Here is an 18398-nt window from a genome sequence, read left to right on the forward strand (position 1 = left end):
AAGTTTTAAACACGGGATTTGGGTCTTCAGAAATGGATTAACCACGCCTTTTCCTGCACAGATTCCGCATATTTATGAGGACAAAGGGTCTATACAGAAGATCTTTACCAACTGCTAGAACTTACTGCACTCTGCAAGCTTAATTTTCTTTATCATCTCAGCAATCTCAACACATCCTTCTTTTGTTTTTCTTCACTAGTGACCCTAATAGTTTGGTCATTAATAGAACTATGAATATAATCAAATTCAGTTAAAAGCACACCATGAGCAGAACAATAACTCTCCTGCTTTCTCAACTTTTCAGTCATTGATATGTTAGTTTCAGCAACATGTTTGTTCAGAAATCAGAATTCTAGTAATCAGTGAATCTAACTAATATGAAACATCCATAGAAGTCTCGGACTACTCTTAAAATAAATTGAGGCCTAATTGTCCTAAATGCAGCTTGTGCTGGCATATCAAGTGTCATTCAGTGCTTCATTTATGGGCCTCTAACAAAGCAGTAGGCATAAACCAGTTGCCACAATCATGCCAAACAACCATGATTCTTATGCTGACACTCACAGGAAGCTTGACAGTTACCTGATGAGATTATTTAGGTGTGTCAGATTGGTTAAAACACAATAAATGTGCAGTGCAGCGTGAGGTCTATGTGATTGGGTCGGACAACCTATTTGGGGTATGCCATTCACAAAGCACCCCGCTCTTTCAGAATACAAGTTTATTAACGCATTGATTTGTAACAAAAAGACCCCACCCCCCCATTATTTATTTATTTTTTTAAACTACTGATGTTCTTTTGCATGTACAGAACTGTAGAAACAATTCCGGATTGACACAGAAAAGGTTTGAGAAAAAAAACAAAACAGTATAAAGAGTGGATTCCGGTCTGCACAGGCGAACCTTTAAAAGCAGCGAGGCTGCCAGAAAATTCGCTGATACTCAGTGACGATTCTCACAGAACTGCGTGGGAATTCTCTGCTAGCACTTCAGTCAAGCCTGTACAGAATCGCTCCTAGATGTCCTTGATAACTTCCTCAAGTTCCTCTTTCGTGTACATGTGGAAGGTCTTGCCTGGTTCTACTGTAGCAAGCTGTAAGTCAAAGAAAAAGATGAGCATCACATGAGATTAGACAAGGGCAAGGTTCTCTCACATGTTTAGCTTGATCGCTGACTAAACTGCGCTGTTAACGGTCATTTGGGAACTGGACTTTTTATTTTTTAAGATAAATTTAACTGGTGGCTGGGAAAGTGGACCGTAAAGCTTGAAATGTTTTCCTAAGCACTTTTTATTTTATTTGTTTTAAATGTTTACACTGCTGTACATCCATGCTTCTGATATGTTTAAGATACCTTTTATTAACTGATTCAATAAGAAGAATTGAGGAGCTCCATGCATATGAACAGCACCAAGGATAGGTGTAAACCTGCTATTGGTAGTAGTGTGAAACATTTGCTTCCAGAAACTTGCCATTGCATTAAACTTTTGTACTTGGTTCAAAATAATTTTGTACTAAATATTATACATTAAGCAAAGAAAGAAAGTCTCATTACCACTGTGATTCAAGAGTATTTTCCCAACAACAAGAGCGCTTTTCCAAAGAACAGAGAGATAGAGATGGCCCTGTGGGTAACAGGTTACCTCGATGTTAGTAGCATTCAGCTTCTCCTCCATGACCTGCTTTAGGATGGTGAGGGAAGATTTGATGGCTTCTTTTAACGTCATGGACTAAAAAAAGAAGAAGATAAAGCACAAATAAATGAATCATTTTAGAACAATAATATATGATGCTGGCTAGCTGTAATAGAGTCATAATAGAATAGATTCAATATCTAAATTTAAATTGTTTCCAAATTATTTTTCTTTTGACCTGAGCTGTATATTAGAACATCATTTTGTATTCCTAGTTGTGCATCTCTGTACTAAAAATCATGAATGCCTTTAAATAAAAGCATCCACTTCCTATGAACTTTAAATTATTGGAAGCGCCATTCATTTCACATTGTGCAATACTATAATAAAACAGCTGCAGTGGTGTTTTCCAACAGCAGTTAGCAACTTCAACCACTTAAGCCAAATGAGTACAACAATTTGCCAATTCCTTGTCGATTCTGCCTTTTGATCTAGGTCATTTTTAACACAAACTGTATATGGAGAAAAATGGGTAGGATAAGAAGATCTCTAGTTTTTGTTTAGCAGCAACTGGGGAGATTCATTGTGCAACTGTTGACCAGAGTTACAGAGGGGGGAGCACGATGTGCTTGAAGGGGGCGGATGGGTGGATATAAAAAGGCCCTTGTCTGTCTTGTCAGGGTTTAATTTGCTTCACAGAGGGTCATGCTGGTGAAAAGCCCAATAATGGACTGTGTGGAACTCCTCTCCTGGAATATAATATGGCTACCACCTTATGAACAAGGCCCAGGACAAAGTAACACACCATTACATCTATTACATAGCTCCACCACAGAGACAAGAGGGTCTAAACATTAGTAAATTATCTAATTTGCAGGTGCTGATATATAGTTATAGGCACACAAAACATTCGCGGCATATTTTTTACATGACGACACTCCAAAAGCAGGACTTGGGTTTCAGCCAGCATCGCCTCCTCCCCAACAGACAGCAGAAACAGTAGCGCGATTCTTTTTGAGAGGGCATTATTTCGGAGCTTGCTGTTTTTAAATGACTGGGGTCTGGACTGTAATCTGGGGCTGGTTAATGGGTGTTTTTTTGTTTTTTTTAAAGCAAGCAAGCAAACAAACAAACAAAAACCCACCCTTATTACATATTATGTATTACAAGTGTATTGTGCAATGTAATAAAACACACTACAGTTGGGACATGTGATTTGAGGTGCAACATGGTTATTTGCGTGCATTTGTTTTTAAAGAAATTCATTGAAAATAAACAAAAGACCTGGGATTGGTCAGTATACTCACAGCACAAACTAAAAAATCTGTCATGTGTTAAAGGGTTCATTTGCAGGATTGCAGACTTCTGTAATATGCTGCACAGTATATCTGCTGTGATGATTCCCAGAGGCTATACTGGGCAGTCCTACTGTTCACTGTGAATGAAACTAATGCATTGCTACACTATGCAGCAGTCTTAGTGATCCTGAAATGCTGATCCTGATTCATTATATATTATGTTAACCTCATTTGTCCTGTCGTAGCCGTTTCCCCCAATGTCTTTGAAACACCCCTGAGCTTTATGTTTCAGTTGTTTTCCTGATCTGACACACCTGACTTGTCTCACCCAATTATCAAGTCCTTCATTAGTCTAAAATGGATGGAGGGTGAAGACATTAAATGAACACTGCAGGGACACACAAGGATCCCAGCTGGACACCAATCTATACAATTCCATCTGGGTATATGCAATACATATGTATATGCAATACATATGTAAGCTGTGTAAGCATCTACCTTGTGGTAAACTTCCTGCAGAGAGCTCTGGGCGCCCTCCGACGCCGACCCAATGGCCCTCGCATCACACTGCACAAATGTGCCCGATGGGTCCATGTGGAACCTGAAAAACAGAAGGGGAGTCACAGGTCAGAAGTGGAAGATGGCCTTTGTCTTCTTTCAGTGCAAAAAAGCTGTTTCAAGCAAGCGTTCCACGTTCAATGGAAGCAGACACTTGAGGGGCTCTGTGGTTTCGTTTAAATTATGCCGTCACCTACTGGTTTTCTTTTGCTAGTAGGAACATATTTTTGGTGAAATTCTCTTTTAAATAGATACTTACAGTTGGGGTCCCTTTTCATCCACACCTCCAAACAGCAAAGCAACACCAAAGGGTCGGCTCTGAGGAAGGAAATGGGGCACATTTCAGTAAAGCTTCTTAAATTTCTTAAAGATGCCGTTAAGGATCACAAACAGAAATCATTTTATAAAATAAATGGTAATGTGTAAAAATTAAAAAAAAAAATGCAATATAATGCTTTGAAAAGTTTGACTGTTTTTTTGTTTGTTTGTTTGTAAGCAGTATTAGCAGTTCTTGCCAATTTATGCCATGGTTAGCCATAGGAGGAACCTACCGCTTCCTTCAAATCTCACACCCTCTATCCAAATGTCTGTCTAAAGCCCCTCCATCCAAATGTCTGTCTAAAGCCCCTTCCTAAGCCTTCCATCCAGTATCCTACCTATGCAATGGGACACTTCCTCAAAGACGTTTCTGAATTGGCTAATACACCAGAGCCCTTTTTCTAGCAAAGCTTCCAGGATGGAAAGATAGTTTAGCCAAAGGGTTACTTAGAAAAACCACTTACATATGCTTTAAGCACACTTTAAAACACTTTTTGATACACAGTTCAAAAACCACAACCATTTATACTTTTAAATATATACATTTAGATGGTTGTGTGACTAGTTCAGAATGAGATACACAGCTGGATCATGCAAATTGTGCTCCACAACAAACAAAATTCAAATTACTAGGCACGGGATCCCTGGCAGCAGTTGCTTCAAGTGTAGCTCATGCTAATTTTGAGAATTCTTAGGCTCTGTTTTCCAAGTCCATGTGTCTGCATCTGAACACTATCCTTAGAGGATTTTAACTAGCATTGGTTGCCCAGAGTGAAGAAGCTGCATGGCTCTCTATCGTGTCCTACCATAGCACCAGGATCTGCATCCTCCTCTCCAAACTGCAGAGCCAGGTTAGATACCGCCTGCGTCACACTTTCTACTGTCATTGTCTCGTTGTAGGTGAACCAGTGATTCTGGAATTGGAAAAATACAAATAGAATGTGACACTTTACATGACTGTTTGGTTTGTACCAAATCCTTCACTTTTTGTGTTATGCAGTTTACATATAAATGACTATTTGTCATGTAGCATAGGACCATAAAAACAAAGGTACTAACCTGTGTTTCCACCCTAGCTTTGTCAATAAGTGTTTTGGCATCGGCTATCAAGCCACTCATAGCACAACCTATGGAAATACAACACAAAAAACAGTACTTTAACTTAAGTATGCCTCTCCAAGAAGTTGTAGGGAAAGGGTATATATTATATTGCTCTTATTCACATGCCCAGCTAAAGATGGAAATATTTTTTCATGTCCCCCAAACAACTGAAAGTACAGGAATGTGATAAATAGTAATAGAATGAATAGAAATAACTATGTTTCATTTACATTTTCATTTACATTGCATACTTCTTACAAATAATACACATTAAAGTCCTTAACAGCAAAATAAAAACTGGGTTAAAAAAAAACCAAAACAACAACACTGGTTCAGTTGTCATTTTTGTTCTTTATAGCAATTGCCTTACCGATGTGAGAGTCAATCTCTACAATCTTCTCAATACTGCTAGGCTCCATCAAAGGAGAGGTGATTCTCTTCTCCACAGCGAGACACACTCCTTCTGATGTCTGAATGCCAATGGCTGTTGAGCCCAACTGCAAAGCAAGCATGCAAGAGTCAAGGAAGAATTTAGCAATTTAGCAAGAATTTTTGCTTATGACCTTGGACTGTTTTGTATTGTTCTGTACAGGTGTGAGGTCTTTTAGAGTATGAGAAGGTGTCATTTGAATTTGTAGCCTGTTAATTTTGCAAACAATTCACATGTTCATTGTTACCCGCTGGTGCACACAAATTTCCTCTTACGGATCAATAAAGAACATCTACCTATTTTTCTTTCATTTTTTATAGTAAGTCAAAATGTATTACATTGTTTGAACAACAAAATGTAAAAGCAAGAACACCTAAGGGAATTCACACATCAAAAAAGAGTTACCTTGATAGCTTCAATGGCATATTCAACTTGAAAAAGTCTTCCTTCTGGAGAGAAGGTGTTTACACCTCTGGGGACAAAAGGTGTCATTAAGTCAGTATTATGGGTTCACTATAAACGTACTCATGTTCATGCACTGCGCTCTGTATCCAAGGACCACAAGATATATCACGATCAGAGACTAAATTGAAAGTGAAAGTAGCTTCAACACTTTGCACATCAAGCTCAGCTACTTGCTTACCTGTCGTATTCTGATCTAGTCAGGAACATCCTGAATAAAAGTCTACGAAGAGATAACAAGCGAGAAAGTCAGTTGGCATCAATACAAGTTGATGTAATCAATGGGAAACCGTAGCTGACTAACCTAGCTCACAGCTACTCGGTTTACAGCGCAAGTTAATGGGGTAGAAAGCTAGCGGTGGTAGTGTGAATATGGGGACGTCTCGATCCATCCCAGAAACGAATGGCTTTAGCTAAGTAGGCGATTTGGCTACTGTAGGCGGGACTGTAAGAAAGATCGCTGCTACTGTGCTTTAACTACACTATCGGCCAAAGCTTTATCAATGATACAGCAGGTTTTAACCCCGGCTACCGCTAGCTAAGTCATCACTTCATTCATAACAACCAGTCACCTAGGTATACAAAACTGAGCACTTTGTTCGATAAAACTAATAGGCACATGAAAGAGCAATTTTACAGTACACAGCTATTTCTACTTTCATAATTATTAGGACAACTAACGTTAGCTGAAAGCATGGACAAACAGCTAGCTAGCTAATCAAGAACTCTCAACTGAAGTTACCAGGCTAGCTAGCGCGTTAGCTGATAGGCTCATTTAGTGAAATACAATTTCCCCTATACTTACAAATGCCATTAGAAATGCACAAACTACATTTATAACAGATCGTATACAAATAAATTGTTTATTACTAGTCCAGTTCTGCATAATAAGACTATGAGATGAACATAGCTTACCTCTTACAGAAGAGTGAGTTTGCTGGTTTCAACAATGCAGGAAGTGGGCTCGTCTAAGTGCTCCCTAGAAACAACGACACCTATGATTTTTTGGTTCCTAATAAAAGTTACAAAAGATTTCCCGCAACTAATAATTGTTTTTTTTTTTTTTATCAGAACCCAATAGTAACTGTAGAATAAAACTGGTTTGACGTGAACTACCCTGCATATAAGCAATTTAAAAGCAGATGTTACTCAATTGTTTTAATGCGGTTTAAGAGAATCAACACAACAACCCACCTGTAACACATGTTTAAAATATAAATGTAATGTTTTATTTTTTTTTTTTTTATTTATTGGTTCGTCTTGATTTGTCAGAGCCATCAAGACTGTGTATATACGTTATACTGGATATATATTTAGTCAAGGGCAACTTTGGCAAAAAAAAAAAAAAAAAAAAAAAAAAGTTTCGTTTATTTAGCCGCTGTTGCAAATGGCTGTGACTACTGTAGAATAATGTAATACCAACTTACATGTTTGGTATTTTTCCTTCATGCTTTGCAAATCTTTGTAGGATATGGAGTAAAAAAAACCTGACAGATGTTTTTTTTTTTAATGAACCATTGGTACTGAAGTTCTTAAATAAGTAATCCAGACAAAATTGAAATCCAGCTAGTTACATTCGCGACAATTACACTGGTTAAGGTACTTAACTTGTAATTGGAAGGTTACTGGTTCAAGCCCCACCACTGCCAAGTTGCCACTGTTGGGCCCCTGAGCAAGGCCCTTAACCCTCAACTGCTCAAGTTGTACTTAGTCATAATTGTAAATCGCTTTTGTAAAAAAGCGCTAGCTAAGTGCCGTAAATGCAATGTAAATGGTTGTGTTAGATCTACGAACAAAATGCATAATATTTCAACTATCGCATAGACGAAATGAACCGACTAAATGAACATGGCTTACTTGTTTAAAGCTTATACTCTTTTTGAAATTCTCAATCACTCATTCCTATTTGGGAAATTCATTAATTCACTCGCACAATTAAAAAATGCATTTTATAATTCTTATATTTCCAACCATATGATATCCTAACAGTGGCGATATTTGCACCTTAAAACCGTCGAACTAGTCCAGCATGTTTGTGCGCATGCGCCTTTGAAATACACGGGTCATGTGTCCAGCTCAGAAAGTTTGACAAGTTTATCCGCCTCAATCTTCCGTCTTTTGAGCGCCGATTAATTTATGGTCAAGAATTGGTCTTGTTTGTTTTCCACAAATAACAAAAGAAAATTGGCCTGTTGACCTAAGAGTAAAGTTATCCATCTGCGGTTAGACAAACATTGAAGCCATGGACATTGTTCGGGTAATTTAGATAGCTCTCACTAACTAGGCTAGCTAGTTAGCTGATTACCAGCTAGGTTACCTTGGTAGCTAACGCTAGCTATGTAATTTTAATGAGTTTAGCCAGCTATTATAACTTTACTACAGCCGATTTAACACTTTCTGAGATTCCAAACAAGCCAGCAACTTCAGGTTTATTAACTAGACTTTGCTAGGGTTAGCTAAATACTAAAAGTCTTCAACTTTGCGTGTATTTTGTTTTTCCATGCAGAAACTAATGTCGGGCTTCAGACTTGATTTAGGACCCGTCAAGGAGCCTTTGGGATTTATCCGAGTGCTAGAGTGGGTGAGTTGCTTACATTTGACTAAACATTTGACTTACAGTTGCCGTTCAGCTGAGTCATTTAGTGCAGTCGATTTGATTAAAATATAACGACGTTGGCTAGTTAAATCGGTTGAAAGTTCTGTAGCAGGCTGCACGGTTGCAATGCATAGTAAAAGAAGTTGACCAAAGTAGTAAAAATGTCGGTATTTACTTATAAGTTTTCATTAGTATAAGCTGGACTTTATAACATGCTGTTTTACTAGCGCATATGTTATTTCGACAATACAGGCAACACCCCTTTTAAACTTTTTGAATGTACTGTTGATCGAATCTGTTATGGTAAAACAGTTTAATGGATAAGTTATCTAACTTAGCAGTTTGTTCATATGTGTGATTGAATGATAATGTCAACCGTTTTTTAATGTACTTGAGTTGTATGGACACGCAGTAACTGCATTGCAAATTTTAGAAGCCACGCTATTCACATCTACGCCCCTTTAGAAACGGATCTACATTCGCCATTGCGTTTATCCATTTACATTTTCACAGATCCACCACCATTACAGTAACCATACGATCTTGAGAATCTGAGTTTTTCAAACCCATCCGCTGTGCGAATAGATCTTAACACTTTTTAAACAAATACATTGTTGGATCATTTATCTTTGACCACCAACATATTTTTTTCAAATATTTATAAATATAAATACGATTTCTTTTAGATGCAACAAAAGACGTGTTTATACTGTAAATAATGTACACTGGTTTCGAAGCATTTGAGTGTTCAACCGTCCACCTGAACTCGTAGTAGAAATGGCGCAACCGTAATTTCCACCTCGTTTACTAACGGGAAAAATAGATTGAAGTTTGAACCCACTCATGTTTGGAATAAAAATATAATATGCAGGATACAGTCGACGTGATACGAGGGAATTTCAGAAGATGGTAAGATGGTCCATATCCTACCAACTGCATGTGCCAGTGCAGTAGTCCTAATTAGCAGGTGTGTTTCAGGCAGGGACATTTTTTAAAGGACTGCTGTGTGTCTGTAGAAATTAATGTTGGATCTGGGATAAAAACCTACTCCCCTTCCATCTGAACTCCAAAACTACAGCTTCTTTTTAAATACTCCTAGGAAAGCGAAGGTAATTGTCATAGAAACAAGGATCATAGTGCAGTGGTTTTTTTTTTTTTTTTTTTTTCTTGTTTGTCTAAGGTGGGACTGCATGGAAGGGGGTTGGGAAGGGTAATATCTCCTCAGGTTAGAGTACAAAGTGAAACCTGCTTTGCAGGGGGAGTAGCCAGCTACCGGGAAATATGTCGTGCCCAGTGTAAGCCAATAACATCGTTTCCCTGTAGTGTGTTAGTCAGGATGCGATGTTTGGTTTTTGCCCACAAGGTGCTTTCCCTCATGATTATGTGCTGAACAAAAAGAAAAATCCCTTTGAATAGACACGGCTATTAACTTAATGGTTTTTTTTTGTTGTTGTTGAGGGTCCTTTTTCTTTGTTCAGCAATTGTGTATGTGCTAGCATGTGTGGATTCCAGCCTCTCCTAGACTTCAGTTTGTGTTTTCTCACTGTTGCTATGCTGTATTTCTTTTTCCATTTTAACATTATAGCAGTAATAGTAATCACATGGTTAGCGTAAGACTTTGGATGTTTAAAATGCAATTCAGGGAGCTTTATAATGAGGTTAAAACAAAAGCATAACATTAAATTGGCTGAACAGGAAAGAAACAAAGCATCAGGTCATTCAAAGGAGTTGGTGTAAATGAATGAACAAATCAGGCAGTGTGTACTAAATGAATCAAACTTAGCCACTCTTCTAGGATCCCTCTTGCAGTGGGTAGGCGTGCATACCACCGTGAATGTGGCAGGGGTTGAATCACGTGTCTGTTGTGGGTACCAGGCCTCTTCTGTTGACCTGTTGCTTTGCCATCGGTCGGAGTGGGCACACAACAAAGTATGGGCACTGTGCACCTTCCAGACCAGGGGGGGTGCATGTTTGTCTATGTGTGTAACAGCCAATGTTGGAAGATAACTAATTCACATTTACTATGTACACTTTATCTACTGTACATAAAGATGGTGTCAGTTTAGGCAGTTCAAGGGAGAAATTTAATTCACAAGATGAACTAAATCAGACTGTCAGTGAACTTCAGCTGATCAACACAGACTGAAATTTCATTGAAGTACAACTGTGATTTAAAAGCAAGTAAGCATTTTAGTAAGATTTTGTTGTGTTTGGAAAATCTATAGACAAAGAACTGTTACTTTTCCTTGAACACACAAGGTCGCTTATATGTTTTACTCTGCACTCCCTAATCGTGTCATATAGGTCACTGCCACACCCTCACATTTCTTGAAGTCCAGTATTCAGTACAGCAGTGTACAGTCTCATTGCAGCTGTTTTAGCTTTGGCTTGTGGATTCCCATTTCGGGTCTAAGAGGAAACAAAACTGACCAGCAGAGTCACGCAGTTCACAGGCCCTTTCGAAAAGACACCTTTTGAATTTTTGTTTTCATACTTTTACTGTCTAAACTCTTTTGTGAAATGTAAACCGTTGCAGTCTAATCCATAAATTCCACATTGGACTGCATTTTAGGCAGATAGTCAGAAGTTAAATGAATAAGGCCAGGTAGACCAAATCTGATTTGGGCGATGCAGTCTACAATGAAAAAGCAAAAGGAGCCCATGACAGCAGTAGAATGCAAAGCCATGCTGTTAACATGCGGCTCTCGGACTTGTTTCATCGTCCCCTTCTCCTCAACCTGTGTTGTCTGGCCTTTAAATAGGGACTGTGAAAGTCTTAATGTTTTCGTAGTACAGTTTAATCTGTATGCTATGTGGCTGGGGAAGGAAAGATCCTTTGCTAATGCGGCTGGCTGCCAAATGCACAGAACTATTTTTGGAGTTGTTTTTGAGGGGGCCATAATCATTACCTTAAAAGCCAGCATGACGATTTGATGACACCACAAAGAAAACTGTGAAATCCTGACAGAGTCAGAGATTTGCAGTCGAAGAATCATAAATTGGAATAAAGTCGTTTTTAACGCAATATTCATCTTTAATGCAATAAAAACATTATTTACGATGAAGAAGCACCCTGAAAACATTTGAGCGTAACAGAATTTCAGCGTGAAATTCAGTTGTTTTTCCGCTCATCCTCGTTTCATTTCCTTCACTTCACACTATAGTTTTTTGTTTACTTGTTGTTTGAGAGCATCCAGGTGTCTTGCTCACATAACTATTGGTCTTTCATTGAATTTAGATGTTAAAAAGAAAAGAAAATTGTCTACGGACCCAATGCAGAAAGAGAAGTTTTACACATAACACAGATCACCTGGTTATGTTCGCACACCTTTTGCTTCTTATACATGGTTCAGTCTAGCACTATGGCCAAAATGTTAGCTTGCAGACTGGAATAGTGAGGATGAAATTCCAACTGGGTGATGAAAGACAGCCTAGAAAGGAATCCTTTCTCTCAGTAGTCACTGCGCAAGGTTTGTTTACCATAGACCCCCCCCCCCCCCCCTACACACACACACACACACACACACACACACACACACACACACACACACACACACACACAGACAGACACACACCTACACCTCTGTCCTTTATCACCACATGGCTTCTGCCCCTGATTTTGCCTATTGAAGGGTTCCCTTACTTAGTTCAGAGCTGACTGGAGATCAGCCTTTACTTGCCCGAAAGCAGTGCAACACCAAATCTGGGCCGATGGCTGGTACTGGTCTCAGAACACGCCGCACAGCGTCCTTCCTGTGAGGAAATGTATCGTTTCAGGAGCAGGAAATGGTGATCACGCGGGTTTGGAAGCGATGACTGTCAGACGGAGAGAAATGGAGAGTGAGGGAGAAAAATGGAGGGACCGAGTAAGGGAGGCCTGCTAGAACAAAACCTTGGTCAGAAATAAAAGCTGATGATTTCCATTAGAAGCAGAAGGGTGAATGAATGTGAAGGCTTTTTTTTTTTTTTTTTTTTAAGCAAAAACAAACTATTCTGCCCTCTTTAGTATGCCAATATGAATTCATCATTATTTCCAAAACATATGTGGTTTTTATGTTTGCTAAATAGTTGGAAGAGACTGAATATACCAGTAAAACAGTATTTATCAGCATCTGAGATCATTTATAGTTCAGTTTGTTTTTTGTATATTTACTAAAAATGAATTATGTTCCAAGAATCAGGAAGGGAAAGAATGTATAAATAAATAAGATGATTGTATAATAGGAGCAATCATCTGCTTGATAATATGCAGTTTTTTAAACCAACATTGTGACGCCACGGATTGTTCTTTACTGGATCTCTATGATTGGTCCAAATCTCTTTTTTATTTAAACATTATTTAAAAAAGGAGTTGGTGAAATAGTTTGTCAGTGTTCCAAAAATACTGATGATGCCCAATATTGTCAGAAAAGCGTACTGTGATAGAATTTCTCATGGAAATTAAACCATAAGGTCGTGTCCATATTTTTGATTTTTCAGCTCTTCACCATCTTTGCCTTTGCGACCACTGGTGGCTACACCGGGTTCACCACCATCGCCACAGCCTGCGTAGATCCTGCATCCAATGTCACTGCAAAATTTGGCTATCCTTTCAGGCAAGTAACCTACCAGTCTGAATGACTTGCATACAGGTTTATGCACACTGTTCCTGTTGTTAATTGTTGTCATCATAGTTAATTGTTGGAGTCGTTATAGTATTAACAGTGGGGCTAAAAAATAATATTCTCATGCACTTTGCAGTTTTGAAAATACAATGAATACAGCCCAAAATGATCTACAGTAATATACTGTCTAATTTCCCACAGCACCTATTATGCCACAGAGCAGGGGGTCCAGTTCATATGCCTTGCACATGTTCCTGTATATGATGCTTGGTTGTGTCTCCAGTGTTTGCTTTCCCTGCAAGCATCTTGCATTCTACTGTCAGGTGCTGTGTTATTTCAGGCTCCTTGGAACAGTTTACACCTTGGGTCTTGTCTGGTATGATGCACTCCTGCGTCAACCGACCTAGTGCTTCGTGCTCGTTGTGCTGCCATGATTAGTGCCACTGGTAGCATCATCTCATGTCTGCCACCTCTATCTGTTGGTGGTATGTTCCATGGGGAGGCACATTCTTCCATGGCATCTCCAAACATTTTCCTGTTTCTGCATCATGGTTCCAGTATGATCAGAGAGTCCTGTGTCACATGGTTGAACAGATGGAACAAGGTGCTAGCAACAGTAAGGTCATGGGTTTGATTTCCAGGGAGCACACGTACTGTCTATTATGTCATATATATCTAAGTTGCTCTGAATAAGATACTCTATTAAATGTGTATGCTTGTAGCTGTCCTCCACGTATGTTGTATATTCAGTTCCCTTGGTCCTGATCACAGCCAACCACATTTCTCCAGCCTGAATAACATTCCACTGTCCTTGCTGTAGATCCTGGTCAGGTATATCAGTGAGTCAATGACACATACCATCTTGGTGTACAGCTCGATGTCATGTATGTACAGGAGGTGGCTGACTGCAGTTACACTCCTGCATCTGTATCCGTACCCACTTTTATTGATGAGCTGTGATGAGGGTTAAATCCTGTTTCTTCACACTCACGATTTCTTCCAGAAGTCTGGGAGTTTGAGTGTGCGGCTTACTACATTTGCTGCTGCGTAATATTCCAACTATGGAATGACATTGTCGTTCCTGACATCTGTTGGAGCCACTCCTTCAGCTTAGAGGTCAAAGCCCCAAGTGCCCCCATCTCTGCTGGGTTATGTTCAGTTATGGTATTTACATTGGTAATATTTGCTGCCCTTTCTTCCTATGTCAACTTTATTTTGGATCTGCCAAATGAAATGAATGTTCTTGTAATAAATGTTGTTTTACCTCCCCTCTTTATTAGGCTTATGAGTCACCCATTTAACATACCAAACTGCAACACCAGCCTACCCTCAAACACCTCCTACCTGATGGGTGACTTCTCCTCCTCCGCCGAGTTCTTCGTGTGCGTGGGAGTCTTCAGCTTCTTGTACTGCACCTTCACCCTGGTTCTGTATCTAGGCTACCAGCATGTTTACAGAGAAACCAGCCGAGGGCCCATCATTGTGAGTGAGCAGGCCTGTTCTGTGGTTCCCGTAGAGATGTGCTGTAGGCCTGGCACCTTTTGAAGCAGCATTTTGTGTTGACCAATGTTTGTTTTTGTTTAGATATTTTTTATGCTTATTATGTAATTAATGTAGTTTTCTCATTTAAGGTACATTCACATGTCCCTTTTTTCCACACCTCATAAAACATGCACATTGTTGCCATAACCACTCTGCAGTTTAGGTAGCGAGCTAGCTAGATGTGAGTCTCAGATGTGCATCGACATTTAACCGTGATGAGTAGAATTCTGCTTGCCTTAATACCTGCGATTTGACATGTCATACCTTTAGCTTCTAATACGCTCTAAGAAACAAATATTTTTTTACCTGCTGCTCTGTGAAACTGCTGGATTTATAGGCAGCCAATTCTCACAGTCAAAATTGTGTATACTCTTGATAAAGATCAATATTAAACATGTACTGAAAATATCCTGGCACAAATTCAATCAATACAGAGACATTTTTGTCAAGTCTTACCCTGCAAGCTTTGAATAATATGGCTAACCCACTATCAGATGTGTTTTAATGGAACTACTGAGTATCTCCATAGTCATATAACACTGCTGATGGAGAGCTACCTTCCTGCAGGACTTGGGTCCGTTACTAAGCTCACCCGGCTGTAGTATTCAGATTCCTCTGAATCTTCAGGGCTGGACTCAATGTCCTTAGGCAAAGTATAAAGAAATAAAAACTCAGTTTTGTCCTCATTTTAGATGCAGAATTATAGTAAAATCTGTCATTTGTACCTAAATGAAAAACAGCAGTACATGTAGTGCTCAATAGTACCCTACGTTGTCCACTACATGCAAAAATGATAAGCACGTTATCTCACTTGAATGCTCAGAAGCGCAGATTACTGACTTGGCTGTGGTGGTGGTGGCCTTTTGGCTACACCAAAAACCTGGAGATGCTGCAGTTAATGTCCATGCACTCCAGACACTTTACACCATCCAGGTCAATGTTAAGTAAGGGAAAAGCTTTTATCTCATATTGCATGACCCAGGGGCATCGTATTACAGCAGATCTCTCTCTCAAACCCATTGCTGTGCAGATATATGCAGCTGTGTGTCTTCACAATTGACACCTGTAACTCAGACATGCAGTGTTCATATGGACAGTGTGCAGAAGTGAGACGTGGGACCTCGTCTTGTCTGGCTCACCCCATGTTGTCGTCTTTCCAGGACCTGGTGGTGACTGGCGCCTTCGCCTTTCTGTGGCTTGTATCATCCTCCGCCTGGGCAAAAGGTTTGAACGACGTGAAGTCCGCCACCAGTCCAGAGACTCTGATAGACTACTGCCATCCACGTTGTACTATCAAGACTCACCCTGCCATGGGACGCCTCAATGCCTCAGTGGTAAGGCCAACACCACCCTTATGTGTCTTTTTTTTTTTCATACCATTAAATGCATTAAATGGGCATTGTTTAAGTTAAAGGACATTATAAAACAAACATGTATTCTGCTTTTATTGTATTTTTATGAGGATTTCCTTCAGTAGCAGTATTCTAATTAAACTATACATTTCTATTCCCCTGCTTTAGATTTTTGGATTCCTGAATCTTATCTTGTGGGCCGGTAACTGTTGGTTCATCTATAAGGAGACTCCATTCCACAAGCCTGTTCAGCCACCTCCCAATGTAGAGGAAGGAGGTCCAAGCTCCTAATTGGACAAGGCAGACTCCTCCCTCTCCTTTTAACCAATCAAAACCTAGGTGTGCCACTGTTGGTTCTCATCGTGTCACCCTAATGCAAAGTTACGTTTGACAGGCAAAGGCTTTGACACACAACCAAAAGGTCCAGCTGTACGCAGTGGAATACACTACCTTCATATGTACCAAGATAAATGCTCATTATTGGATGTTTCAGTTTGTTTTATTTTTCTCTTCATTATACGTACGTCTGTCTTTGTTGCATTGTCTACAGCAAGTGTTTTCATTCAGGTCCCATACTGCAAATCCAGGGGGGTGTCAATCTCTTGGAATACAGCTGCAAACTTGGCTTGCACTCTTACTAATTTTTTTTTCTTTTCTTTCCCTTCACTGTTGGTGGAGATTTTGTATTTTCACAGTTAGTGGTTATATGTATGTGTGCCTCTATTCTCCTCAGTTGGGGAAAATCAGCAGGCTAATCGACCGTCTGTTTGAGTGTGCTCACCTTTCCCATATGACAGAGCAAAGTCAAAATGCATTTCAGTTGCTCCTGCTCTCACTCTTCAAGTATTGTATACACTAACTACCTTCATCTCCTTTTGCACTGATATGGCATCTCCCGCCTCCCTACAAACACTAAGTGCTTGTGTAGATGTTTCAAGCTATTTATTTTTATAGGAAAGTGCCTTGATCATTGACATCTGTTATCTCAGTGCCTTTCTCATTGCAGTTTGGCTTACAGTGAATCTGGCTGTAGGTTGACTTATGATGAATTTATTTTTATGAGAAAGTACCTTGATTATTAACATCTGGTATCTCATTGCTTTTCTCAAGGAAGGTTATGTTGAATCTTTTTAAGTCACTCACTGACAAATCATACTTGTCTTTCATATTTGCTCCAGGTTTTATATATTTTGCTAGACATTGCATAATTGTATTACATCATAATATACTTTTCCAGTACCCTGGGTAAAATTCCTAGTTGCCTGTTTCTTAGTGTAACAGTTTGGATTTAACTGTGTGTGAACCATTTAACACTCATTTTTTTCAGGCACTTCAGATCATATATCTGACCTTTATTTATAGAAAGGCACAAGCCACATTTTCTGATATTTTCATTAAGCAATCTGATTTTTACTGATGGTGGTGTTCACCTGCGTGATTTCAAAGTCTTAGTCCTCTAGATCATTATTTTGATTAATTTTTCTGCTCATAAAAAAAAAACACTATAGGGACTGTATCACTTAGAGCAGGTTTTTATATAATTATAAATTGTAACAATTGATATCAAATAACTACTGTAGTTAATTTATAATTTCTATTTTGATCATGATATGCAAATGATCGTCTTTATATGATTGTAGTAAATAGCATGAAAGACCTCCACAAGTCCAACTGTCTTTGAGGTTGTTTTTTTTTATTATTACTGATTAATATTACGCTTTGTTCCTTTTATTTTTGTTTAAGTTATTGTTTTACTTTCACAGTATATACCTTATAATGGCCCTAACCTGTCTGGTAATGTGTTTGCCAAGTTAAAATTTCCTTAATTAAAGTGTCCCAAATACTAGCCCCCTTAGAAGTCTTATTTCAGCAGTAGCTGAGGGAAACACAATTACCACCCTAAATGATTTGCCACAGCCTGTTTCAAACTGGAGACATTTTGAGAAACCTGTTCTCTTCTGTAAAAAAAAAAAAAAAAAAAAAAAAAAAAAAATTATATATATATATATAAAATATATATAATTTTACGTTTTTTCAATTGGGAGTGGTGAGAGTGCATTGCTGTTGCGTTTTGTATCTTTTTCTTTTGTTGATAAGATCCGAAGAAAACAATATTAACCACGTTTGTTTGCAACTTCTGTATGTGAAGTATTAAATGAGGAGCGCTTCATTTCTGTGTGACGTCCGTTTCTGTTAATTTGCTAACCACTAGGTGGTGTTATCGAAGCATTAAGAAAAACCTTTGCTTCCCATACTAGGGCTACCCACTATGGCTCATGAACATTTATTACCCTTTACAATTTGTCCTTAATATTCAGAACTTTCGTGGGGCGGCCACTCATTAGCTGGTAAATTTTACTCTCCCTTTTACGCTCTTCTAGGTGGTAGTTCCGAGGCGAGCACCTTTTTCTAGACACATTTGTACAAGAGATGCTTGATGTGCATTTTAAAAGCTTTGCAAAAAACTTGACGGAATAGCTGAGATGGCTTAAACCAGCAGGAAA

At 38.9% G+C, this 18398-nt stretch overlaps 2 protein-coding genes across 3 annotated transcripts; one reads left to right on the forward strand and one right to left on the reverse strand.

The window, feature by feature from the left end:
- Window positions 1-706: 706 nt before the first annotated feature.
- Window positions 707-6798, reverse strand: psma5 (proteasome 20S subunit alpha 5). Its single transcript, XM_027012473.3, has 10 exons — window positions 6716-6798; window positions 5982-6023; window positions 5744-5810; window positions 5279-5405; window positions 4867-4934; window positions 4614-4721; window positions 3749-3807; window positions 3430-3532; window positions 1643-1729; window positions 707-1093 (listed from the first exon to the last, which is right to left on the reverse strand). The coding sequence occupies exons 2-10, from the start codon at window positions 6008-6010 to the stop codon at window positions 1016-1018; spliced, it is 726 nt and encodes a 241-aa protein (XP_026868274.1). The 5' UTR covers window positions 6011-6023; window positions 6716-6798; the 3' UTR covers window positions 707-1015.
- Window positions 6799-7864: 1066 nt separating this feature from the next.
- On the forward strand, window positions 7865-18064 carry sypl2a (synaptophysin-like 2a). 2 transcript variants are annotated; one of them, XM_027012474.3, is made up of 6 exons: window positions 7865-8057; window positions 8307-8381; window positions 12876-12991; window positions 14281-14482; window positions 15703-15876; window positions 16063-18064. In XM_027012474.3, the coding sequence occupies exons 1-6, from the start codon at window positions 8043-8045 to the stop codon at window positions 16183-16185; spliced, it is 705 nt and encodes a 234-aa protein (XP_026868275.2). In that variant the 5' UTR covers window positions 7865-8042; the 3' UTR covers window positions 16186-18064. The 2 variants fall into 2 exon arrangements, with proteins under 2 accessions (XP_026868275.2, XP_026868276.2); XM_027012475.3 differs by lacking the exon at window positions 7865-8057 and having other exon boundaries at window positions 8301-8381.
- Window positions 18065-18398: the final 334 nt, after the last annotated feature.

Source organism: Electrophorus electricus, chromosome 22 (assembly GCF_041902795.1).
Source record: "Electrophorus electricus isolate QZ-2024a chromosome 22, ASM4190279v1, whole genome shotgun sequence".
Taxonomy (NCBI): Eukaryota; Metazoa; Chordata; class Actinopteri; order Gymnotiformes; family Gymnotidae; genus Electrophorus; species Electrophorus electricus.